Source organism: Sus scrofa, chromosome 14 (assembly GCF_054392235.1).
Source record: "Sus scrofa isolate SSC_HxYL_T2T_F1_AM1 chromosome 14, Sscrofa_HxYL_maternal_Yorkshire_Landrace_v2.0, whole genome shotgun sequence".
NCBI lineage: Eukaryota > Metazoa > Chordata > Mammalia > Artiodactyla > Suidae > Sus > Sus scrofa.
In genome coordinates, this window is record NC_139396.1 from 135,729,905 (window position 1) to 135,755,941 (window position 26,037).

The following is a 26,037-nucleotide window of genomic DNA, read 5'->3' on the forward strand; positions in this document are numbered from 1 at the left end:
CTAAAAAGACAAAAAAATCAAATCAAAAGTCAGAATAAAAAATATTCAGAGTCACAAAAACTGTTTCCAAATGAGACCTGATCAAAAGAGCAAAATCTGAAAATCCAGAAGACAGCAGTTCTCCAGGAATGGTACAGGTTAAGAATGCCAGGAAGCGAGAGCCTATACACTAACTTCCTTCTACACAAACACACACAGAGTGATGTGATGTCCCAGTAGAGATTTTTTTTTCTCTCTTCTCCTTTCTAACTTAGGGCTCAAGTATTCAAATATTCCCCTCTTATCATTTTATATTCTTAACGAAGAAACATATAGATGGGATAACTTACAGTCACTAAGCAGAGGAGGAGTTTTAGACATAAGCTCTTCAGACTTTCAGAACCTTCGGCACAAAGCAATGAATCCAAACTCTCCATCAAGTTCTGAGAGAGAGAACCGTTAAATATTAAACCATATCAAATAATACTTTCACAGTGTCTTTGTCCAGCTGTGGATTACGTTATGTGGAGTAATGGAAACAATATAAAATGAAGCAACCACATCATTCCCTGAGGCATAGACCTTGCTAGAATAGACAAAGAAAAGGAAGACTTCTAAGTCCAACTATTTTGGGAAAAATGCTTTAGAACAACTGCAGAGAATATAAAGATTTCACTATTCTACCAAAGGACTATTTATAGCCTATTATCCTCAAATAAACCTTTAGATTAGAATGAAGTAAATTTTTAAAAGATTAATAATAATGGTTAAATAACATACAAATTAAAAACAGCAAATAATAAACTAATTTAAAAAATTAAATTCTATTAAATAAATTTCAAATAATAAACAGTTAAAGGTTAAATAACCTTTAAAAGTTAAAGGTTAAATAACCTTTAAAAGTTAAAGGTTAACAACAATAGTAATGGTTAAATAACTAGGTATGTTTCATTATTTAATAAAAAAAGCATGTCACTTGATGCTGTCACACTGAACAAACAACTGAGACAATATCATTATTAGCTAATTGCTGGCCACATACACTATCCAACAAAGCTAGCTCATGTCCATCCTAATCAGTTCTACTAGACAATGTGATTGGAGTTTTATCACTTGTACTAACAACCAGCTGTTAGAGCCAGTGTAAACAAAAGATGGAACCCTTAGATACCACAATAGGAAGAAGAAAAAAATTGTTTACATTAAATAAAGTAGGAAATGTATAAAGAATAGGGATTTAGCACACTGGAAGTTCAAGTGAAGGTTCAAAATAAGCTACTACAGTTCAACAAATATGTCGTGAGCATCAATTATATGCTAAATATTGTGCTTTCAAAGGAAACAGAAAAAAAGACAATGATCCTTGCTCTCAAGGTGTTTTTAGTCTAATAGGAGAAAAATAAATAAAGTTTTAATTTAATGGCTACTATGACAGAAATACACAAGGAGGAAGGAAATTAGCTCAGAAGTTACCTATTCTAGGACTCCTCAGGGACAGGTTGTATTTCGGTAGGAATTAATTAAAAATTGAGGAGGAAAGGAATTCTAGGCAGGCATTACCATGATCAAAGACACCTGAGGAATGAAATGGCCCTGGATGTGCAGTTGGAATACAAATAGTTTGTTATTATGGAAATATAAAGAGTGAGGCACAGTGGTGAGAGATGAGATTTGAGAAATCAATAGGGAGTAGATCAAAAAAGTTTGATAAGGCTAACAGGAGAGTTTGGCCTTTTTCCTTTTAGTAATAGGAAACTAATGAAAGGTTTAACCAAGAAAGATTTGAGTGCTAAGACACATCACTCTGGTGTCAGTGTGGATGACAGATTTAAACATGATAAAATCTGGAGGGAAGGAGACATATAAAGACTAATCTATCAATTTTCTGAGGATAGTTGCTATGTCTTATTTGCCTCTGTATCTCCAGTGTCTGGCACACAGAAGCCTAACAAACATTTGTCACAACAATGATTGCGTTTCCTGGTGACTCAGTGGATTAGGGATCTGGCATTGTCACTGCTGTGGCTTGGGTCCCTGCTATGATGTGGGTTCAATCCCTGGCCTTGGAACTTCTGCATGCTGGGGGCACAGCCTTAAAAAAAAAAAAAAAAAAAAAAAAAAAAAAAAAAAAAAAAAACTGATTCCAGGTAATAAATCTTTGTGTATTACTAATTGCATATTCATAACTTTTAAAAATAACCTAATCACTTAAAGAGTCTTTGGCATACATATTTATTATTTAGTGAATGAGAGAAGACAAGTTCTTCAAAGTTCATATTATGAACAAAACTCATTCAAGATAGTCACGAACACTGCAAATCAGATAACTGATAAGGGACTTATATCCAAAATATATAAAGAACACTTACAACTCAACAATAAAAAGACAAATAATTCAATCTACAAATAGGTAAAGGATATGAATAGACATTTCTTATATGTGTGTGTGTGTATATATATATATACATTTGTATATACACACATACATACATTGCAGGTGAAAATGTAAAACAGCAAAGCCACTTTGGAAAACAGTTTGGAATTTCTTCAAAATGTTAAACATAGAGTTACCACATGACTCAGCCATTCTAAACCTAGGTATATACCTAAGAGAACTGAAAACAAATGTCCATATAAAAACTTTCCCATGAATGTTCACAGCAGCATTATTTATAACAGGCAAAATGTTGAATCATCTCAAATATCTGATAAATGGGTAAATACAATGCAGTACATTCATAAAATAGAATATTAATCAGTCAATAAAAGGAATGAAGTTACTGATACATGCCACAACATGGGTAAATCTTGCAAACATTATGTTGAGTGAAAAAAGCTAGAAACAAAAGAACACAGACGATATGAAACCATTTACATGAGACTTTTAGAAGAGGTAAACCTAGAGATATAAAACAGATTAAGGGGTGCTAGAGGCTGGAGAGAAGAGGAAATAGAGAATGAGTACATGCTAATGGATACATGTTTTCTTTCTGGGGTGATGAAAATGTTATGAATTAACAATGGTGATGGTTGGGCAATTCTATGAATATGCTAAAAACTACTGGGTTATACACTTTAAAAGGGTGAATTGTATGACAGGTAAATTATAATTAAGCTGTTATTTTGTAAAAGCATCAAACAGTAGAAATAAAAATTCTGATAAAGTCATTGTGGTAAATAAAAAAACAATGTTTAGAACTAATTATTCTTGTATATTAATTTGTTATATTTAAATTCATAAATGCTTTTAAGAATGTATGATCATATGATATAAATCATAAGATGGGCTGCTTAGTCTTTATCCTGCAGGGAAAGGATGCCTCGGATTCAAATCTGAATTTCAAATTTTCCTTTATTCAGATAAACCAAATGTGTAAAGTAAAAACATCTAAATTCAAGGCCAAATTCAATCATCTATGAATTGATGACTGACTATTTGAGTCCAAATCTTCTAGTGTATCTGCAGATGGTAAGCAGACATCCGCAGGCACATCTGCAGCTTATATCTCACCTTCATGCACAGCTCCGCCTTGTCAAAGCCCATTAGCATGTTGATAATGTCAAACCCAGAGGTAGACTTATTCTTTTGATGGACTCCTCGAATAAGTGCACACAAGGTCTGCAGAGATGAGAGAAAGAGTTCTTTCTAAAAAGAAAGTCTCAAAATGCAAAGGGCACTGGATCAGTGGCTTCGAACTGCAACCTCAGAACCTGCTTTTCACATAGCTAACATTCAACTGCTCTGTTCTGAACTCCAAAACACAGTCTAGGTCTTAATAAAATCCAGAAATTAAAAGAGGAACAGCAAGTGAAACTGTTGTCACCCTCTTCTTTTTTTTTTTGTTTTTTTTTGTCTTTTGTCCTTTTAGGGCCGCACTCGTGGCATATGGAAACTCCCAGGCTAGGGGTCTAATCGGAGCTGTAGCTGCTGGTCTACACCAGAGCCACAGCAACGCCAGATCTGAGCCATGTCTGCAACTTACATCACAGCTCATGGCAACACCAGATCCTTAACCAACCCACTGAGTGAGGCCAGGGATCGAACACAAAACCCATGGTTCCTGGTTGTTTTGTTTCTGCTGCGCCATGAAGGGAACTCCACCCTCTTTTTTTTTGTTTGTTTTGTTTTCTATCCATCCTCTTTTTTAAAATTACACTGCATGGAGTTTCTGCTGTGGCACAATGGGATGGGTGGTGTCTGTGCAGCGCCAGGACGTAGGTTGGATCCCTGGCCCAGCATGGTGGGTTAAAGGACCCAGCTTAGGTCAAAACTGTGGCTTGGATCTGATCCCTGGCCCAGGAACTCCAAATGCTGTGGGGCAGTAAGATAAAATAAAATAATTTTTTTAAAAAATTATGTTACAAGAGTTCCTTTCATGGCTCAGCGGTTAATGAACCCTATCAGGATCCATGAGGATGTGGGTTCTATCCTTGAGCTCGCTCAGTGGGTTAAGGATATGGTGTTGCCCTGAGCTGTGGTATAGGTAACAGACACGTCTCTGATCTTGAATTGCTGTGCATAGGCGGGCAGCTGCAGCTCCAATTCGACCCCTAGCCTGGAATCTTCCTTATGCCAAGAGTGCGGCCCTAAAGAGCAAAAAAAAAAAAAAATTAAACCACAAAGACTGGAAAGTGATATTCAAAAATAAGAAACAGTTCTTGAATTTGAGTCATGGGACTAGTGGAGCTCTCCTTTACTTACAATTAATTTTAGTATTTACATTATAGTTTATCATTTTTAGTAATTATATTTAATAACTACAGAAGTCCCTATATGATAACAACCAATGAATTAAAATCTTAAAAATTCAGAGTTCCTGTTGTGGCTCAGAGGCTAACGAACCCAACTAGTATCCATGAGGACATGGGTTCGATCTCAGGCCTCAGTCAGTGGGTTAAGGATCTGGCATTGCTGTGAGCTGTAGTGTAGGTCGCAGACACAGCTCAGATTCCGAATTGCTGTGGCAGTGGTGTAGCTCTGATTTGACCCCTAGCCTGGGAACCTCCATATGCCTCAAGTGTGGCCCCCCCCAAAAAAAGATAGAGACAAAAAAAAAAAAAAAAAATCTTAAAAATTCATTACAATGTCCTCCACTATTTACTAGCTGTATGAGCCTGGACCAATTGGTTAACTTTTCAGTGGCTCAGTTTTTTCATCTATAAAATGGGAACACCCTTTCCAATATGTGATCATACTAGCTCTTTCCATATGGAAGAATTCTCCTTATTTAAATTTTAAAAAGTTACCAAAAAATAAAATGGGAGGAGTTCCCATCATAGTGCAGCTGAAACAAATCCAACTAGGAACCATGAGGTTGCAGGTTCGATCCCCGGCCTCACTCAGTGGGTTAAGGATCCGGTGTTGCCATGAAGTGTGGTGTAGGTCGCAGACATGGCTCGGATCTGGCATTGCTGTGGCTCTGGCATAGGCTGGCCATATGACCCCCTAGCCTGGGAATTTCCACATGCCGAGGGTGCAGCCCAAAAAAGCAAAAAAATAAAATAAAATAAAATGGGAATAATAATAATAGTATTAATGTCATAGAGATGTTGTGGAAAACTATGTGAATTAATACTATAAAGCACTTAGAATAATCCCTGGAATTTTGTTAAAATTCCTGGAATAGTGCCTAGAACTTAACTTTGTTAAAAACAAATATCTGCTCAGTGGTTAACAAATCTGACTAGGAACCATGAGGTTGCAGGTTCAATTCCTGGCATTGCTCAGTGGGTTAAGAATCCAGAATTGCTATGAGTTGTGGTGTAAGTTGAAGACTCAGCTTGGATCTGGTATTGCTGTGGCTGTGGTGTAGGCCAGCAGCTGTATCTCCGATTAGATCCCAGCCTGGGAATCTCCATATGCTGCCAGTGCAGCCCTAAAAAGAAAAGAGAAAAAAAAAAATCAATAAAATATGGGTCACCGAGTGGTCTAATGTCAGTTTATTTCCACTGAACAATTCATAATTCTTACCCCCACACTGAGTCATTGCAATTATAGAAAGTACAGTTTCCAATTTTCGTTTCAACTTTCAATGAGTCCCTACCACTGTGACGCTGAAAATATAGATTTACTGTCCAAAGGTTAACAAAGCTACAGGATAAACATGGTCCTTTTTTCTGGAACATCAACCCAAAAGGTAATTTCTATATTCTATAGGTGAGAAAACTGGGGCTCAAAAAGTGATCTAGGAGTTCCCGACACAGCAGAAATGAATCAGACTAGGAACCATGAGGTTGCAGGTTCAATCCCTGGCCTCACTCAGTGGGTTAAGGAACTGGCGTTGCAGTGAGCTGTGGTGTGGGTTGCAGACTCGGCTTGGATCTGGAGTTGCTGTGGCAGTGATGTAGGCCAGCAGCTGTACTCTGATTCAACCCCTAGTCTGGGAATTTCTATATGCCAGGGGTGAGACCCTAAAAAACAAAAAACAAATAAAACAACAACAAAAAAAGTGATCTACCCAATTTCTAGGTTAGAAACTTAAACCCAATCTACTTAACCCTAACCTAACCTAAGAAAGAAAGAAAAAAGAAAACCTCAAACTAAACGTAATTCTAGGTTCCTCAAGTTTCAAAAATGTATTACAATTCCTTTCTCCTATTAAATAAGATTTTCCCAGTCTCCCAGCCTTGTACCTGCAATGCATTGACCACTCGAATCGGATGCTCCTCTCCCAGAGCCTGGATGCAGTGTTGAAATAAGCAATTAATATTGTCCTTGATCTTCATTAACTCTTCACCATCCAGAGATTCCAGCTTGCCTTCTAGGTACTCTAAATTCACCTGCCAAGGAAACAGTAAGGGCTTGAGTGCATTTTTACTGCAGCACTTGAGAAAGTAATCTCAGTTACCAGGAAAATCCACAGATGCCACCAAGTCTTACCTTCATAAGGAAGAGCTCCTCCCAAAATCGAGGACTGCACTTACTAGGGTCTTCTGTCTAAAACCAGAACATGAGAAGATTCAATATTTCCAGCTAACACTAAAACATTAAGATTACATTTGTAAGAGTCACTATTTACAACCACAGGTAACCTTACCTTTCACAATTAACTTTGAAAATGTTTGGTCATTCCAAACTGCTGTAATAGGGAACACTTTTGGGGTTTTTTCCCCCAAATAGAGGACACTGTGTATGGATATATATTCCCTGCACCAAAAGTTAAATAGTGGCTCCAAGACTCTCCCTTAAATCTTTCTCTTCTTATCAAGAAGTGAACCTAGCTATTTGAATCAGTCATATTACATTATGTTCCCATTGCATTTGTATGGTGCTCAGTTTTCAAAGCATTCACATACATGAAATACATGTATGGCATAGTGAGCCAGACAGGGTAAATATTACCATTATCCTCCTTTTAGGGAAAAGGATCCACAAGACTTACTCAAGTGCAGGAGCCAGAACCCAGATCATCTAAATTATATACTGCCATGATTTTCTTATAACATCCTGCTTCTACTTGCCCTCCTGTATGTATTTAGTCCTCTGATCAGAGTCTAATATGCTCTTTTCTTAATTCAAATTGGTTCAAAAATTTAGCAAAATTAAGGTGCTAAAATCCAAATTTTCTTAGCAATAATTTTTAAACAGGGAGTTCCCATTGTGGCTCAACAGGTTACAAATCCAACTAGTATCCGTGAGGATGCAGGTTTGATCCCTGGCCTTGTTCAGTGAGTTAAAGGATCTGGCGTTGCTGCAAGCTGTGGTGTAGGTCGCAGATGTGGCTCAGATCTGGCATTGCTGTGGCTGTGGCATAGGCCGGCACCTGCAGCTCTGATTGGACCCCTAAACTAGGTACTTCCGTACGCTTTGGATGCATCTCTAAAAATACAAAATAAAAAAATTTCAAACAGAAATTCTAGGAAGTGAGAGGCTTCTGGTTAACGAGTGGAATAAGAAAAAGAGAACCCCTACTATACAGGAAGTTGACATAAAACCAGTATAACAATTGCCGGCTATCACTTTACCTTAAGTAATTTTTAAAATTACTACCAAGACCTAATAGCTTCATTTGTTACAAGGTCTTGATCAAATAAGAAAATACTATACTAGGAATCGCTTCTGGGTTTTTCATTAAGAATGAAACAGAGAGAGTTCCCATCGTGGCTCAGCAGTAACGAACCCAACTAGGACAAGGGTTCAATTTGGCCTCGATCATTGGCATTGCTGTGAGCTGTGGTGCAGGTTGCAGACATGGTTCGGATCCCAAGTTGCTGTGGCTATGGGACATAGCATTCGACCCCTAGCCTGAGAACCTCCATTTGCTGAGGGTGCAGGCCTAAAAAGAGATTTAAAAAAAAAAAAAAAAAAAAAAAGAATGACACAGAGAAGCAATATTTCTGGCCTCCTAATAAGGTCCTCGTTTAGTGAATTCTTTCTATCCCTTTCTCTCAAGACTTGCTCTCTAAAAGGGGCCAAACATTGACCTTCACACTCTGTAAGGTCATTTTGTTGTCTATATATGAAACAGGGAATTCATGGAGCTGGCATTTCCCATCCTCAAAGCTCACTCAAGCAGGAGTCATATGTATACCAACCTTACTTAACATAGCAAGAGCCCTAATAGGACCCTAATAACTACTCATTTTCTCTGTATAGCTACCTGTACTGACCTGTACTGACATAATTCTGTATTAATGTCTGCCTATCAAACATTATCCCTAAGGCTTGCCAAGCATTAGATGTTGTACTTGATTTTATTATTTACCCCAGGTCATGTAGCCAAGTTGAACAAGTTAGGATTCTGGAGTCAGACACTAGGGTTCAAATCATACCTTCTAGCTGTGACCACCAATCTTCTCATTATAACATGCTCTTTTACATTGAACATGTAAAAACATAGTCTTTTTGCAGCATTTTTGTCAGATTTAGACCTAATATATGTGGTGACAAATTTAGAATAATGTCAGGCACATAGTAGAAACTCAAGATATGGTAACTCTTTTACAAGTATTATTCTTTTTTACATGTAGTAACTATGACCAGGATTTTAGAAGACAACTACCTTTGCAGGGCATCTAATTACTTTAACCTTCCCTGATAGGATATATTTTACCACATGGGCTTGGACCATGGTCAATAAGTAGTTCTGAAGACCCAAAGAAATCCCCAGTCTAATTGTCACCTCATAGAGTTGGAGGATGAGACAGTCTAAGCAATTGTTCTACACACGAACAATTTGAGATAGAATATAATAGTGAGTCTTTTTTTTCTTTTGGTCTTTTTGCTATTTCTTTGGGCCGCTTCTGCAGCATATGGAGGTTCCCAGGCTAGGGGTCCAATCGGAGCTGTAGCCACCGGCCTACGCCAGAGCCACAGCAACTCGGGATCCAAGCCGTGTCTGCAACCTACACCACAGCTCATGGCAACGCCGGATGGTTAACCCACTGAGCAAGGGCAGGGACCAAACCTGCAACCTCATGGTTCCTAGTCAGATTCGTTAACCACTGCGCCACGATGGGAACTCCAATAGTGAGTCTTTTAAAAACATCTGAACCATGGAGTGCCCACTGTGGCACAAGGGGATCGGCAGCATCTCTGCAGCACCAGGACACAAGTTCAATCCCTGGTCCAACACAGTGAATTAAAGGATCTGGCAGCTGTGGTGTAGACTGCAACTGTGGCTCGGTTCTGATCCCTGGCCTGGGAATTCCATATGCCAAAAGGTGGCCAAAAAATTAAAACAAAAAATCTGAACCACAGAACTCTAGTGGACTTCAAGGGGACATCTAGGACAGAAAGGTCTTCAAGTTAAATTACAAGGAGGATAAGTCTTAAAGATATTCAGAAAGAAGCTTCTTGAGCATTCCTCCCTCTTTTCCAATTCTTTTAGTCAGCACAAGGCAAAAAGCTAGAAAAACAACATAACAACAATCTTATTAATTAACATAATCTCCTCCGTGAGGGAGTTCCCATTGTGGCTCAGCAAGTTACAAACAAAACTAGATTCCATGAGCATGTGGGTTCGACCCCTGGCCTCGCTCAGTAGGTTAGGATCTGGCATTGCCATGAGCTATAGTGTAGGTCATAGCTGCAGCTTGGATCCTGTGTTGCCATGGTTGTGGCACAGGCTGGTAGCTGCAGCTCTGATTCAAACCCTAGCCTGGGAACTTCCATATGCCATAGGTGTGGCCCTAAAAAGCAAAAAAATAAAAAATAATTTCTTCCATGAGACAGCTCACCCTCACCCTTGCTCTCTCTTTCTCCCTCTGAAGAACTAGAAGGTAGCAGGCAGAAGTGAGGTTATTTCTCATTTTGGAACAAGAAACTACGGAGCTGAGCTTTGCAAAATGTCAGGGCTCCAGGCCTTACCATGAAGATCTCATCATACATCAGCACCACTTTTTCCTTCAGTGGTTTTTTGGAGGCTGAAGATTTCCGAAGCAAACCTCCTCGTTTCTCTACCTGTGCCATGATTAGAGAATCTATGAAAAGAAAGCCACAGTTAGTGCTAGAAATGCTCTTTAAGATGTTGGAGAGTCTCTAAAAATAAATAAATAAAAATAAAAAATTAAAATTAAAATAAAATAAAAAGATGTTGGAGAGTCTCTTGAAATACCTCTCAATGGGAATTTTTTTAGAAAGAAGAAAAAACAGCCATGTTATAGATCTTGTGCACCTGTCCAACACCCCCTCCTCTGATCAGGTAATTTCAAGGTTTAAATCATTACTTGGCTTACAACACAACACATTTTACATCCTTAAAACATGCCAGTGGACAAGACTTAAAGCAGATCCAAAACCAAGCAGGAAAATGTAACTAGCTCCATCTATAATAGGTCTGGCCATATATTTGAGTTTGATGGAAGGAAGGCTGCAAAGCACACACTGCCCACAGACTGATGGTGAAGTTAAATTTCAAGTATTGATCTAGCTTAGGACCATTAAGGCAGGAAGTGTGCTGCAGACTGATGTGCTCCATTGATTTCCCCAAAGTAAGTAGGTCCTTGTCACTGCAAAGTACTTGGCCTTCACTGCCTCATAAATCACACTGCACTTGACTGTCTTCAGAAATTCCTCTGGAAAGAGACACCTGACAGAAAACAGCAATTAAAAGACCAAAAATTAAATTTCAAAATAACCAAATACAACAACAAATTCCTTTCAAATTTAACCATACATTATATATTTCTAACACTATATTGCAGAACAATCTTTAGTGTATTTTTCCAATTCTATATAGAAACAGTTTCATGAATCATACCCAAATTTTCCCATTTGCTTCAAGGAATTCTCAATTTTTTTTAAGTCAAAACTTGAAATCCCGGAGTTCCCGTCGTGGCGCAGTGGTTAACGAATCCGACTAGGAACCATGAGGTTGCGGGTTCGGTCCCTGCCCTTGCTCAGTGGGTTAACAATCCGGCGTTGCCGTGAGCTGTGGTGTAGGTTGCAGATGCGGCTCGGATCCTGCGTTGCTGTGGCTCTGGCATAGGCCGGTGCTACGGCTCCGATTGGACCCCTAGCCTGGGAACCTCCATATGCCGCGGGAGCGGCCCAAGAAATAGCAACAACAACAACAACAACAACAAAGACAAAAAAAAAAAAAAAAAAAAACTTGAAATCCCACAGGTCACCATGTGGATTTACACATTCACTCACTACCCAGATTCCTTCTATTGTTGACTAAACTCCTGTCTTTCTCTTAAATCCTAGGCTCTGGTTGTGAAACTTAATCTCACCCAACAGTAGGTAGGGATGGTAGTGAAGAGATTGATTTTACTTCCAGACAAATCCAAAGCATCAAAAAATTAATTTTGTTCAATGATTTTCAAAAATATGCATTATCGAAGTTCCTGTGTGGTGCAGCGGATTAAGGATCCAGCATTGCTGCAGCTGTGGCACAGGTCACAACCGCAGCATGAGTTCAATGCCTGGCCCAGGAATTTCCATATGCCACAGCTGCAACCAAAAAAACTAAAAGCAAAATATGCACTATCTTTCAAATCCAAATCAAAATTTTGTTTAAGGAAAAGATGCATCCAATAGAATAAAATACTGTATCTCAGACATTGTCTTTCTCCAGTACATATAGCCAAAAAGGAGATTCACCTTTGAGTGCTAAAAGAACAGAAAATTTCCTCAACTAGATATTAAGCATCCTTAGCACAGGGACTATATCTTACACTTTTTCTATAAGCATTTGGCTCTTGGTAAATGCTCAGTGTGTGCTTGTCATTGACTGATTCTAAGTGGGGGGACCGGAAAAGTCCTAGGTCTGAGCTAAAATTTTAGTAACATCCACATCTACTGAAGCCTCACTAAGCCCTATATTCCTTTATGATCCAGAGAAAACTGAAGGAAAAAATAACAACAACAAAAAGAGAAGATTCTTTTGGGCAATTTATACTATATTGATCTTGGCTTTGCCTTAAAGCATGAAATACCGCCTCCATTCAAAACATTCCTGTGTCTTTTAAATAGGTTGTCAAGAGGAAGATGTCCTTATCGGAGGAGAATAAATTGGAAATCAAGAGGATCCTATTAAAATAAATCAAAAGCAATGCAGTTCTAAGCTTAGTGGATATAGATCTTGCATGTGCTTGGCTTCAACCAGTTGATTAACAGGAATAGTGGGAACCACAAGTCCCTGGATGTGAAAAGCACATGTTTACAAACTTCTGCCTCTCAGGATTTATAATTAGGTTACAGCTAATCAATGTCCACCCCAAATCTAATAAACTCACTTTCTCTATTTCAAAATCAATACTTTCTAATAAACAAAAAGGAATAGGAGAGGAGGGGAAAACAATTCCAATCCAAAGTACCAAGTTTCCTGAGAAATTAAATTCTTTTCATCACTCTCCTTCCATTTGAAGCAGGGGAAAATTCAACCAAGGGCCTCAACTCATTACTCTCTGTCATCATCACAAGCACATGGAATTTACCACCCAAGCTGTCTGAAATGTGACTGGAAACTGACAACATAAAGCCGCCTCCTCCTGCCAGCACTCCACCCATACAGCACAGCAGAGAAGGGTGCTTCTAGGTAGAAGGCTGGGAGAAGTGTAGAACTCTTACAAAAAGTCTTTCTGGGGTCCCAGAAATTAAGCCTATGCTCCCAAATTTGAAAGTAAAGTATTTGAATGGCAGACCAGTAAACTGCAATACATCGATAATATGAGAATAATTTGTTTACATCCTCCCAAATGTTTCTCCGGTTTTCACAATCCTCCCCTACTGCAGAGAGAACAGCAAGACATAATGGAACAAGCAAGCAGCAGAAGCAGCAGAACTGAGACCAGAACACAGCTCTCCCAACTAGATTACACTAAGTCGCTATGCTTATCGGTTTCCTAACAAGTAAAACTAGGGGGAGAGAACTAGATATATCATCTCATTATTCTCTCAGCATCACCAAAATACCACAAACACATAAGGAACAACTAAATATTGTACAGCACCAGTTTAGGCACTAAGGGGTTACAAAGAGGAAAATCAGACCCAGAGCAAATCCTCTAGGAGCTCAAAATCTATTGGCTGAGACGGCATAGAATGACCCACAGCACAAGGCAAATCATGGGAAATAAATAGGGTAAAAGTACAAAGAAAATGCTATGGCACCAGGAGGAAGAGAAAGACGCATTCTATGTCTATGCTATAACTTCTTTTGACCCAGGTTTTTAAATCCTTCCAGCAAAGAAGCAGACAGAGCAAGGCCACAGAAATCCCACAGAAAAGGCATCTTAAGCTTTAACACAGTTTCTCAAAAATAAGATATAATAGACGAAGTATGAAAAAGAATCAGGCAACTTTTTAATACTAATTTCCCCTACCACCAAACAGGAATGGCTTCAATTCCCCCCAACTCACTGGTAAATCAATGAAGTCTTTCATTCCTAAACCTCAGCTTCTGCTGGTCCCATGACCTACAGCGCAACTTCTCTCTGAAAGATGCAAGGCATACAACATTTTAAGAACTATATCTCTAAGTAATTCAGCCACACACTTCTTAAATGCACATCACTTCACATCATTATAGGATAGTCAAATATCAAGATGTTAAAACTTAAAGCCAAACATTTCCAGGCTATAGTATGTAATGAATGCTAGCTACACTCAACCAGTTATTTACTTTATTGTCTTCCTGAGCACAATACATGCCAACTCCAGTATCAGAAAATTAATATAATAGGAATTCACTCTGATTTCCAGAGTTACTAGTTAATCTATCAAAAGTCTTGGTATTATATCTATATGAGATGATGAAGGTTAACTAAATCTCTTGAAGTAATACTTTCACAATATATGTAAATCAAACCATCATGGTGTACACCTTAAATTTATACAGTAATGTATGTCAATAATTTCCCAATAAAATTGGAAAAGAAAATGAAAAAAGTCTTCAGTTTTGGTCCCGATTTGTTTTTTTTTTTTTTTTTTTTTGGCCATGCCCACATCATGTGGAAGTTCCTGGACCAGGGATCAAACCCATGCTACAACAGCAACCCAGGCCACTGCGATGACAATACCAGATCCTTGACCGGCTGAGCCACAAGAGAATTCCCCAATTCATATAAACTCATTCTATAACCTTAAGTTTCCTTTGCCTTCCTGGGCTTCAATTTGCCAATCTGTAAAAAGAAACCATGGCAAGGATGTGCAAAAAAGGGAACACTTGTACACTGTTAGTGGGAATGTAAATTGGTACAAACATTACGGAAAACAGTACAGAGGTTCCTTAAATATTAAAAATAAAACTACCACATGATCCAGCAATTCCACTTCTGCATATATGTCCAAAGGAAATAAAGTCACTACACTGAAGAGATACGGGCACCCTCATGTTCACTGCAGCACCATTTACAATAACTAAAACACAGAAATTACCTAAGTGTCCATCAATGAGCAAATGGATAAAGAAAACACACTACATGCACACAAAAGAATATTTTTCAGGCATAAAAAAAGGAACTCCTTGGAGTTCCCATCGTGGTTCAGTGGTTAGGGAACCCAACTAGCATCTGTGAGGATGCAGCTTTGATCCCTGCCCTCAACGAGTGGGTTAAGGATCCAGCATTGCCATGAGCTGTGGTGTAGGTCGGATCTGGCTCGGATATGGCATTGCTGTGGCTGTGGTGTAAGCTGGCATCTATAGCTCCAATTAAAAAAAACAAAACAAAAAACAAAAAACAAACAAACAAAAAAGGAAATCCTGCCATTTGCAACAAGATGGATTAATCTTGAAGTCACTATGCTAAGTGAAATAAGTCAAAGACAAATATTGTATGATCTCACTTATATGTGGAATCTAAAAAAGCCAAATACATAGAAATAGATTAGATTGGTGGTTACCAGGGGCTGGGGGATGAGGCAAATGAAGAGATGTTGGTCAAAGGGTATAAACTCCCAGTTACAAGACAAGAAAGTTTTGGGGATCAATGTACAACACAGTGACTACAGTTAATAAAACTGTGTTACACATCTGAAAGTTGTTTAGATTAAATCTTAAATCTTCTCATCACATAAAAAGTAACTACATGAGATAATGAATACATTAACTAACTTTATTGTGGTAATCATTTCACAACAAATATGTATATCAAATCATCGTACTGTACACCTTGAAGTTACACAATGTTATATTTTGATTACATCTCAATACATTGGAGGAGGGCATGGAACAGCTCTCTGTAGGCTTCCAATGTAATGGAATGGTCTGGGGTTCTAGATTCATACTTGTAATGGACTATTAGCAAGGAATCTCCAAAACAATAGTGTAGGTATATGCTGGGGTAAACATCCCAAAACATATCAACCTGCATATTAAGAAAAGAAAAAAGAGGAGTTCCAGATGTGGCTCAGCAGTAACTAACCTGACTAGTACCCATGAGGATACAGATTTGATCCCTGGCCCCGCTCGGTGGGATATGGCATTGTTGTGAGCTGCAGTGTGGGTCACAGACAGGCTTGGATCTGGCATTGCTGTGGCTGTGTCGCAGGCCAGCAGCTATAGCTCCAATTAGACCCCTAGCCTGGGAACTTCATATGCCACAGGTGTGCCCCTAAAAAAGAAAAAGGAAAAGAGAAAGAAAAAAGGAAGGAGGAAAAAAGAAAAATGAATAAAAGTAAAGTAAAATGAATAAAAGGCCTCTATAAGAAGTGATATGTGCACTGACATGAGAACAATAGGAAGGAAGCAGTCATATGAAAATCCTGGGGAAAGAGTTCCAGACAGAGGCAACGGCAAATGCAAGGGCTCCAAGATTTGAACACCCTTGGCATGTTCAACAAACAGAAATGCCAGAGTGGGAGTTTCCATTTGGCTCAGTGGGTGTGGCCCTAAAAAAAAAAAGAAAGGCCAGAGTGCCTAGAGTATAAACATTCTCTTTTTGAAATGTTTTGTAAAGTTTATTGGAGTATTGGAGTGAGGTTTTTTGGTTTTTTGTTGTGGTGGTGTTGGTTTTAGGGCCATATATGGAAGTTTCCAGGCTAAGGGTCTAATAAGAGCTGCAGCTGCCGGCCACAGCCACACCAGATCTAAGCTACATCTGCGACCACCACCACAGCTCATGGCAACACCATATCCTTAACCCACTGAGCAAGGCGAGGGATGAAACCCACCTCCTCATGGAACTGGTCGGGTTTGTTTCCACTGATCCACAATGGGAACTCCTATGTGAGTTTTTTTTAATACATAGAGAACTCAAATGTCCATCAGCAGTAGAATGAGAAAATTATATTTTATATTTATATATATAATATATACAATAGAATTTACACAGAAATTTAAAAGAACAAATTATTGGAGTTCCCATTGTGGGTCAGGGGTTAACAAACCTGACTAGTATCCATGAGGACATGGGTTCAACCCCTGGCCTTGCTCAGTGGGTTAAAGATACAGCATTGCCATACGCTGTGGTGTAGGCTGCAGAGGCAGCTCAGATCTGGCATTGCTGTGGTTGTGGTTTTTTGCAGGACAGTGGCTACAGCTCCAATTAGACCCCTAGCCTGGGAATTTCCATATGCCTCAGGTATGGCCCTAAAAAGACAAAAAAAATTAAAAATAAAACAAATTATTGAAACAACATTGATAAATTGAATAAATGTCGGAAAAAAAAAAAAGTCTGAAAGAAAAGCATACAGGAGTTCTCTTGTGGCGCAGCAGGCTAAGGATCTGGCTTTGTTACCACAGTGGCTCGGGTTGCTACTGTGGTACAGGTATGATCCCTGGCCTGGGAACTTCCACATGCCATGGCCGCGACCAGAAAAGAAAAGAGCACAAACTAATGATTCAACTTATGAAATTCAAAAAGGCAAAATTAGTCTACGGTGATAGAGATCAGAATAGTGGTCACCATGGGTGGGAGATGAGTAGGAAGGAGCATAAGGAAGCCTTTTGAGGTATCAGAAAAGTGCTCTATCTTAATCTGAGTGGTGTCACACAAATATGTACATGTGTAAAAGCATTATCAAGTCACATACTTCACATTATGTACGCTATTCCTCAATCTAAAGTAATATGTGCGTTTATATATGAAAATTTAACAGTACCCATGCAGAACACTAGAACAAAGGCTAGCAGGGACCCTAACTTGTATACACAAGACACTGATCTAAAAGCTTGGATAGGAGTTCCCATCATGGCGCAGAGGAAACGAATCTGACTAGGAACCATGAGGTTGTGGCTCGATCCCTGACCTTGCTCAGTGGGTTAAGAATCCAGTGTTGCCATGAGCTGTGTGTAGATCGCAGATGTGGCTCGGATCCTGAGCTGCTGTGGCTCTGGTGTAGGCCAGCAGCTGTAGCTCCAATTGGACCCCCGGTCTGGGAACCTCCATATGCCGCGGTCACAGCCCTGAAAAGACCAAAAAAAAAAAAGAGAGAGAGAGAGAGAAATAAAAGCTTGGATAGAAACTCCCAAGATTAGACAGTTTTAATAATCATCACAATCAGTGGTTCTCAACTGGGGCAATTTTGCCTCCCAGGGGACATTTGTCAATGCCTGGAGACGTTTTTGGTTGTCACAACTGGGAGGGGGAGTTCCCATTGTGGCTCAGAGGTAAAGAACCATGAGCATGCGGGTTCAATCCTTGGCCTACTCAGTGGGTCAAGGATCCAGCGTTGCCATGAGCTGTGGTGTAGGTCGCAGATGCAGCTTGGGTCTAGCATTGCTGTGGCTGTGGCATAGGCCAATGGCTACAGCTCCGATTAGACCCCTAGCCTGGGAACCTCCATATGCCAAGGGTGCGGCCCTAAAAAGTACAAACTATAAAAAAAAAAAAAAAAAAGAGAGAGAGAGAGAGAAAGAGAATGCAAGACATTTCCACTCCAAATCCCAACCCTTCATTTCTCAAACTAGTTCCTAACATGCCTCTTCCTTTCTGAAGGCCCCCAAGGATTTAGCTTACTTGCTAGATTCACATCCTGCTGCTCCACATGATCCCTTGCCACACCTTCTTGCAGTGGCAGTGTGACACAGGTTCTCCCAATTCCACTCAGATATTCTAAAACCAGAACACCTTTCTATTTTATTGAATTGCTTATTGTTAGTCATTCCAAGTCTTTTATACCTCCAAAACGAAAACAGAGTGAGGCCCACATTTTTTTTTTCTTTTTAGGGCTGCACCTGCGGCATATGGAAGTTCCCAGGCTAGGGGTCAAATCAGAGATGCAGCTGCCGGCCTACACCACAGCCATGCCAAATCCAAGCTGCGTCTCTGACCTATACCACAGCTCACAGCAACACCGGATCCTTAACCCACTGAGCAAGGCCAAGGATCAAACCCCTGTCCTCGTGGATACTAGTCAGGTTCATTACCACTGAGCTACAACAGGAACTCCTTTTTTTTTTTTTTTAAATGAGAGTTGGAACATTTATTTCAGATTCTCTGTTTTTTGTTTTGTTTTGTTTTTGTATTTTTTTTCCTTTCGCCACACAGGCAGTATATGGAAGTTCCTGGGCCAGGGATCGAACCCACGCCATATATCAGCAACCAGAGCCACACCAGCGAGAACGCAGGAGTCTCAACCTGCTGGGCCATCAAAGAATCCCAAGGCCCGATTTTTGAAGCCACCTTTTTAAAGTCCCTTCATAGAGAGTTCCAGGAAAGGCCACCATTCTCTTGCTCTATCACTTTTCTTTTTTTAATGACTAGGGATGGAATTCATCACTCATTCCTCCAAATCTTTCAGAGCAGTCTCCCATTCAAAGTGGTATATGAGGAGTTCCTATCGTGGCGCAGTGGAAATGAATCCGACTAGGAACCATAAGGTTGCCGGTTCGATCCCTGGCCTCATTCAGTGGGTTAAGGATCGGTGTTGCTGTGAGCTGTGTAGGTCGCAGATATGGCTTGGATCTGGCATTGCTGGGGCTGTAGTGCAGGTTGGTAGCTGCAGCTCCAATTGGACCCCTAGACTGGGAACCTCCCTATGCCATGAGAGCGGCCCTAAAAAGCAAAAAACAACAACAACAACAACAACAACAAAAAAAGTGGTATATGATAATAAATAACACTACTGAGTACTCACTACATACTTGGCACTGTTTTAAGTGCTTTAAATATACTGTATTTAATCCTTGCAATAAGCAGATGAAGTAGGTACCCACAATTTCACAATGAGGATTTTATTTCGCCCAAAGTAACAGATAGTAAGTGGTAAGCCACTAAATCTCTCTCTTTCATAGAACTTCTCCCTATGAGAATATCCCATTAATGCAAAAATCACATGCTAACGAGTAGAACATTGAAAATCCGGATTCAGTTAAAGTTCTATGGAAATTCCAAACTGATATCCATAATATCAACACTCCAATTTTATCCAAGAAAAGTCAGTCAACCGAAGACATCACCTGACAAGCATCATCCCTATTTTCTACATGCTAGGACAGAATCAGCCTGATTCAATAAAAAGCACATGAGCCACTATGGGGCAGCCCTCTGCACAGTGCACAAACCTACACTTGAAAGTGGAATTAACTCAGGGACTTTCACAAGACTAAGCAGCAAGTGGCAAAATCAGGATTTCCCCAATCTCTACTCTGGAAAGCAGCCATAGTCTGTACCTATTAGAAGTAAAGTAGCTTCACAGAAGAGAATTCAATCTGGTCCCATCAGAACCCACTGAGTCCGACTACTTTCAAAAACTAATAACACACGGAGTTCCCATCATGGTGCAGTGGAAACAAATCCAAATAGGAACCATGAGGTTGCCGGTTCAATCCCCGGACTCACTTAGTGGGTTAAGGATCTGGCGTTGCCATGAACTGTGGTGTAGGTCGCAGACGGCTCGGATCCTGCGTTGCTGTGGCTGTGGCCAGCAGCTACAGCTCCAATTAGACCCCTAGCCTGGGAACCTCCATATGCCGCAGGTGCAGCCCTAAAAAGCAAAAACAAAAAATCCCAAAAAAACTAATAATACAGATGAAGAGGTTTAAATAAACATGACTATTGCAGGTTCCCTTTCAAATGATTTTACACAAGAAGGAATGCACTTGCACCTTCAAAAGGAGGAACCAACTTCAAATTGACAGGATTTCAGGAAACTCTGATTGAAAAATCACATTTTTCTGACATCTCCCCAAATGAGAATTCACTGTAAGATCCTCTTCTCAATGAGCAGCAGCCTCTTGTAAATTAATACTGTCTATCTCCTGCTCAAGACCTAAATTTCCTCAAGCAGCACGTCACTCATGTCCTCTTCATTTTTCTTTCCTGTTGAACCATACAAGCCTCATGAATATCACCTAAGTATAAAATGAAAATTATAAGACAGACTCCCATAATCTTAAGGAAAGCCCAAAAGGTAACTGCAACCTGGCAAAGTAACTTGATTCCTTGCTAGATTAATAACTAACATTTATTGAGATCTTATAATAACATGGGCATAGTATAAGGGGGAAAAAAAAACCACAAAATTATTGAGTTATGGCCCCTGCCTTGAGAAGCTCTCTCTTAAGTGGAAGAAGAGCATATTCTATTATTTCCTTTTAAAGAAATAGAATAAAGCTTATTTTCCCTGGATTTTCTTCATATACGTCCTCACTCACTCCAAGCTATATCAAGTTCACCAGGCCTCCCTGTTTTGAGCTGCCTGCTAACATCTCCATGCGCACATCCCACAATCAACTTAATCTCAGCACAGCAGACTACTTCCCTTACACTTCTTTCTATAGCCACCCAACCTTTAAAAAAAATCTGCTCTACTTTTTAAAATCCATGTCCTGGTCAACGAAATTCCCATTTACCCATTTTTTTCAAATTAGAAAGCTTACCCCACTGTGTCTCTCCAAAAAGTCACCAAGTCCTATTGCAATTATCTTAGAAATACTTCTAAAATCCATTATTCAGACTCTCAGTCAACTGCAACAACTCTAATTGGTCTCACTGCCTCATTTCCTTTACTTATTTTATTTATTTATTTATTTTGGCCTGTCCTGGGCCAGGGACTGAACCCAAACCACAGCAGTGACTTGAGCCATGCCTGTCCTTAACCCACTGCACCCCAAGCAAACTCAATTTCTCATTACTTTAATCTGCATTTCTGTCACTCACTAACATAAAAAGCTCCAGTGGCTCCCTACTCTCTTTTCAGTCTCACCTCCTGGCAGTTCCTCCACACACATGTCCTGTTTCAGACAAATTTCTGACACTTATGTCATTTTTTCCCCCTCACTTTCACCATGCTTTTACTCATGCTGTTCTCTCCAGCTAGAATGCCTTTCCTTTCTTGTGCAAGCTCCTCATCTTCCGACACCCAACTCAAGGATCTTCACCCTGTAAAGATTTCCCTGACTCTCCAGGCAATGGTAGTATTTCCTTCACACCTATAAACTCTTTTAAATGGATATATAACACACAGCACTACAGTTTTCATATGAATATGTCTAAATTTTTTTTTTTTTTTTTTTTTTTTTTTTTTTTTGGCTGCACTTGCAGCACACACAAGTTCCTGAGCCAGGGACCGAACCCAAGCCACAGTAGTGACAACATTGATAGATTAACCACTAGGCCACCAAGGAACTCCTCTTGATGTTCTTGAGAAAAGATACTCTTGTTTCCAACCCCAGCGCCAGTTATATATAGTAAGTGCTCAATAAATGTGTGTTGAATAAACAGTTCACTCTCATATATCCTGGGTCAATTTGTTATTTGGTTATTTTCCCAAATTTTATGGGTTCTTGAACTTGAGTCTGTATAAAAGTCCAGCTTTCGGGGTTCCCGCTATGGGACAACGGGAAGGGCAGTGTCTTGGGAGCTCTGGGTCGCAGGTTTGATCCCCAGCTGGGCACACTGGGTGAAGGAGCTGGCATTACTGCAGCTGTGACTGGGGCGCAGGTTTGATCCCTGGCCCGGGAACTCCATATGCCACAGGGTGGCCAAAAAAAAAGATTCCAAGTTTCATAACTATTTTGAGTTTTCAACAAGTTTTTCATCAGCAGCATCATTATTATTCAAATGCTGAACAAGCAAATGAATTATAATGCATAAACACCCAATGAAAATAAATACCTTAGAGGCTACCCTATTCACTAAGGAAAGAATGAGAGCTTCCCTTCACAATCCTAACAAGATGGATCCGCCTTTCTCTAGCGGATATAATATCTAGGAAAGCCTTCACATAGGAAGTACTGTGCACACAAGACCAACTGAAGGCAAAACAATTTCAGTTAACTGTGCTAATAGCAGGAACACAAATCCTATTTGCCCTGGTTTACAAAGTCAGTGAGCAGACAGAATACAAAGAAACAGCTCTCACTAGGCTCAAAACTTTTTCTGGAAAGGAAGAACTGAGAAGGGTCAGATATCCACATTTACTTGGGCCTTCCCAAGTTTCTGCTTCCCCATGAGAGGCAGCACTCCTCAGCTTCTGATAGTTTTTTTCTCCTGTTTCTTTCCTACACCTGCCTAGGAAGAGGTTCGTTTCCTAGGCTCACACCAAATAACCCACTGAAAACACAGTAGCTTCAGTGATTGGGTATAAAAGGTGGGCTGAAGCCGGTGGTCGAGACTGTAAAAAGGACAGGATGGGGCCCTTCCGGGACACCTGAAGACTTGGGGCAGATCTTCTTCGAGGTCTTGCTCCAAGTCTCACCCCTGGACCCGTCTGGGCTGAAGGCCACCCTGGGGTGGGAACTAGCTGGTGGAGGGCTCTCCAAGGTAGCCTAAGGAGTCGGGGTCAGCCTCGGACTGGGGTCAAAGGTCAGCGCTTCGGCTGCCAGGCGGGCCCAGCAGGGACCCACAGCGGGAGGGACATGACTGGCACTGGAGAGTTAAAGGGACCGGCCACTGGAAGAGCTAGTCGCTTCTCTTTCCGCTCCGTCGCCCTGGGCCCAGCCTCCTAGCCGCACGCAGCCTCGGCCCGCCTCAGCAGCTGTCCTCCCTCCCTCTCCCCCCGTCACCCCCGTCGTCCCTTAGGCGAGCACAGGCCCCGCCCCCCCAGGGCAGCCTCAGGGCCAAGGCCTGGTATGGCTGCACCAAAAGAGGGTGGCCAGGTTCGGAGACCGGCCCGAGCGCGCGCCGCTTACCGAGCCCCTGGCTCCACCTCCACCACCCGCGCCGCTCCCGGGCCCGCTCGCTCCCGACGCCACCGACGCCGCCGCAGCTCCGGCCTCACGGACGCGTTCCCGACCTCCCCCAACCCTTCCCCCGGCCCGCTGTGCGCCACCGGGTCCTAAAGCCTGACGCATGACAGGTACGCCCGCGCCTGCGGCCTGAGGCTGGCTGGAACCACGACTCCCAGCAAGCATCACAAAGACTACGACTCCCGAAATGCACCGCGAGTAAGGAATTAGCAAAGAAACATTATCAAGGGTCCGCTGGCTGCAAGTAGAATTAGCAGTAACGCAACATTGTAAATCAACTATAATCCAACATAAAATAAATCAACTATAATCCAACATAAAATAAAAATTGAATTAAAAATAGAAAGTGTTGCTAAGTAATAATAATAAATAAATGAATAACTACCCTAAAAAAGTTGAATTAGCACTTTTTAAAAAATATGGCACTTGAAATTAGCAATTACGCTTACGGAATAAATATATACTCTAGAAACAGTGACAAAGTTTGGAAAGATATATGTTTCAATATCTTTATTGCAACTCCGAAAGTGAACGATGAAAACAAACTCATTCATTCAACATATATATACTATGTGCCTGCTTTCTGCAAAGCACCTTGTAAAGCTTGGTCAACTTGGCAAATTTTCGTCTCCGAATTTCAATTTTCTCGTATACAAAATGAAAGATTGAAAAAGATATACCCGAGAGTTCCTGTTGTGGCTGAGTGGGTTAAGAACCCCACTAGAATACATGATACAGATTCGACCCCTAGTCTGTTGGTTAGAGTCTGGCTATGCGGTGAGCTGTGTGGCTGTGGTGTCCACCTGCAGCTGCAGCTCCAGTTCGACCCCAGGAACTGCCATGTGCTGTGCGTGCACCCCTAAAAAGACAAAAAAATAATAATAAAGATATACAGGGCTGTATGAGTGTGTTATGTCTCCTTACAATGGCTTTATAAAGTAGGTACTTCACAATAAGAAGAAAAAAAAAAGGGTTTTGAGTGATTAAACAGCTTGCCTAATGTGTGTTTTGTTTGGTTTGGGGGTTTTTTGTTTTCATTTTCTTGTCTTTTTAGGGCCATGCCAGCGCCATATGGAGGCTCCCAGGCTAGGGGTCGAATCGGAGCTGTAGCTGCCAGCCTACACCAGAGCCACAGCAACGTGGAATCTGAGCCAAGTCTGCGACCTACACCACAGGTCATGGGAACGCCAGATCCTTAACCCACTGAGCAAGGCCAGTGACCGAACCCACAACCTCATGGGATTTGTTAACCGCTGAGCCGCTCTGGGAACTCTGGATATTTTTTAAAAAAGAGTAAATGTGTCAGAGTTCCCGTCGTGGCGCAGTGGTTAAAGAATCTGACTAGGAACCATGAGGTTGCGGGTTCGGTCCCTGGCCTTGCTCAGTGGGTTAACGATCCGGCGTTGCCGTGAGCTGTGGTGTAGGTCGCAGACGCGGCCCGGATCCCGCATTGCTGTTGCTCTGGCGTAGGCTGGCAGCTACAGCTCCGATTGGACCCCTAGCCTGGGAACGACCATATGCCGCGGGAGCAGCCCAAGAAATGGCAAAAAGACGAAAAGAAGATGCCATCTTGAGGTGAACCCCAATAGTTCCTGAACATTAGTTAGAAGCCTCTTGTCCAGCTGAAAGAACCCTTTCCATATTTGTTTTCCTTTTATTTTTATTTATTTTTTTTGTTTTGTTTTCCTTTTAACAAATATTTTCTGAGCACCTACTGAATACCTAATTTTTGGAGTATTAAAAAGAAAAACAGGAGTTCCCGTCGTGGCGCAGTGGTTAACGAATCCGACTAGGAACCATGAGGTTGTGGGTTCGGTCCCTGGCCTTGCTCAGTGGGTTAATGAGATCCGGCGTTGCCGTGAGCTGTGGTGTAGGTTGCAGACGTGGCTCGGATCCCGCGTTGCTGTGGCTCTGGCGTAGGCCGGCGGCTACAGCTCCGATTCGACCCCTAGCCTGGGAACCTCCATATGCCGCGGGAGCGGCCCAAAGAAATAGCAAAAAGACCAAAAAATAAAAATTAAAAAAAAAAAAAAATTACAAACTGAGATTATAATTGTAACAAAATGATAGGTGATGGATAGATAGATAGATAGAAAAGTGTTTTACATATTAGACAATAAATTATCAAGAGCAAGAAATGCACAAGATGTAAATACCCTGAAAATTCAAAAAGGAACAATTACCTGTCGGTCTCCAGAGGTTACCTGGGAGAAAGTGAAGATGAAGTCAAGTCTCAGAAGAGAAAAGAAAAGGAAAGGAGATGCGAAGGTGAAGCAACACAATACACTGGCGGGAAGTGAATTAAATACAGATTTAGAAGAGGGAAAGTTTAGAAGTCCATAGACTGAGTAGGTAAGAGCATGACCTCTGGAATACCATAGGGATGAATCCCAGGTCAGCTACCTGCAAGCTGCATGACTGCAGACAATTGTTTGAACTCTCTGAGCCTTGGTTTCCTGTATGGAAAATGGAGATAATAAAAGGCCAAGGTCATATTGGTTTTATCCAGCCCTGAACCCTCCCTCTCTTTTTCTGAGGG

General features: G+C 40.9%; 1 protein-coding gene across 12 annotated transcripts in view; it reads right to left on the bottom strand.

Moving 5' to 3' along the window:
* The window catches only part of ARMH3 (armadillo like helical domain containing 3), a 195,404-nt gene extending 171,844 nt beyond the window's left edge, over positions 1-23,560 (bottom strand). For 6 of the 12 annotated variants that reach the window (XR_014826797.1, XR_014826799.1, XR_014826801.1 and 3 more), the window contains exons 1-6: positions 23,442-23,560; positions 10,289-10,401; positions 6,860-6,916; positions 6,613-6,759; positions 3,491-3,598; positions 330-422 (exon numbers count right to left, since the gene is read on the bottom strand). Coding sequence is in view for 6 of the 12 variants with exons in the window: in XM_021072731.2 (XP_020928390.1) it covers positions 330-422; positions 3,491-3,598; positions 6,613-6,759; positions 6,860-6,916; positions 10,289-10,390 (507 nt within the window). In the remaining 6 variants the exon portion in view is untranslated. Of the gene's footprint in view, positions 1-329; positions 423-3,490; positions 3,881-4,553; positions 4,869-5,226; positions 5,856-6,612; positions 6,760-6,859; positions 6,917-10,288; positions 10,402-13,786; positions 13,861-23,441 lie in introns of those variants that run through there. The other 6 variants (XR_014826798.1, XR_014826800.1, XM_021072732.2 and 3 more) reach the window with 3 other exon arrangements.
* Positions 23,561-26,037: the final 2,477 nt, after the last annotated feature.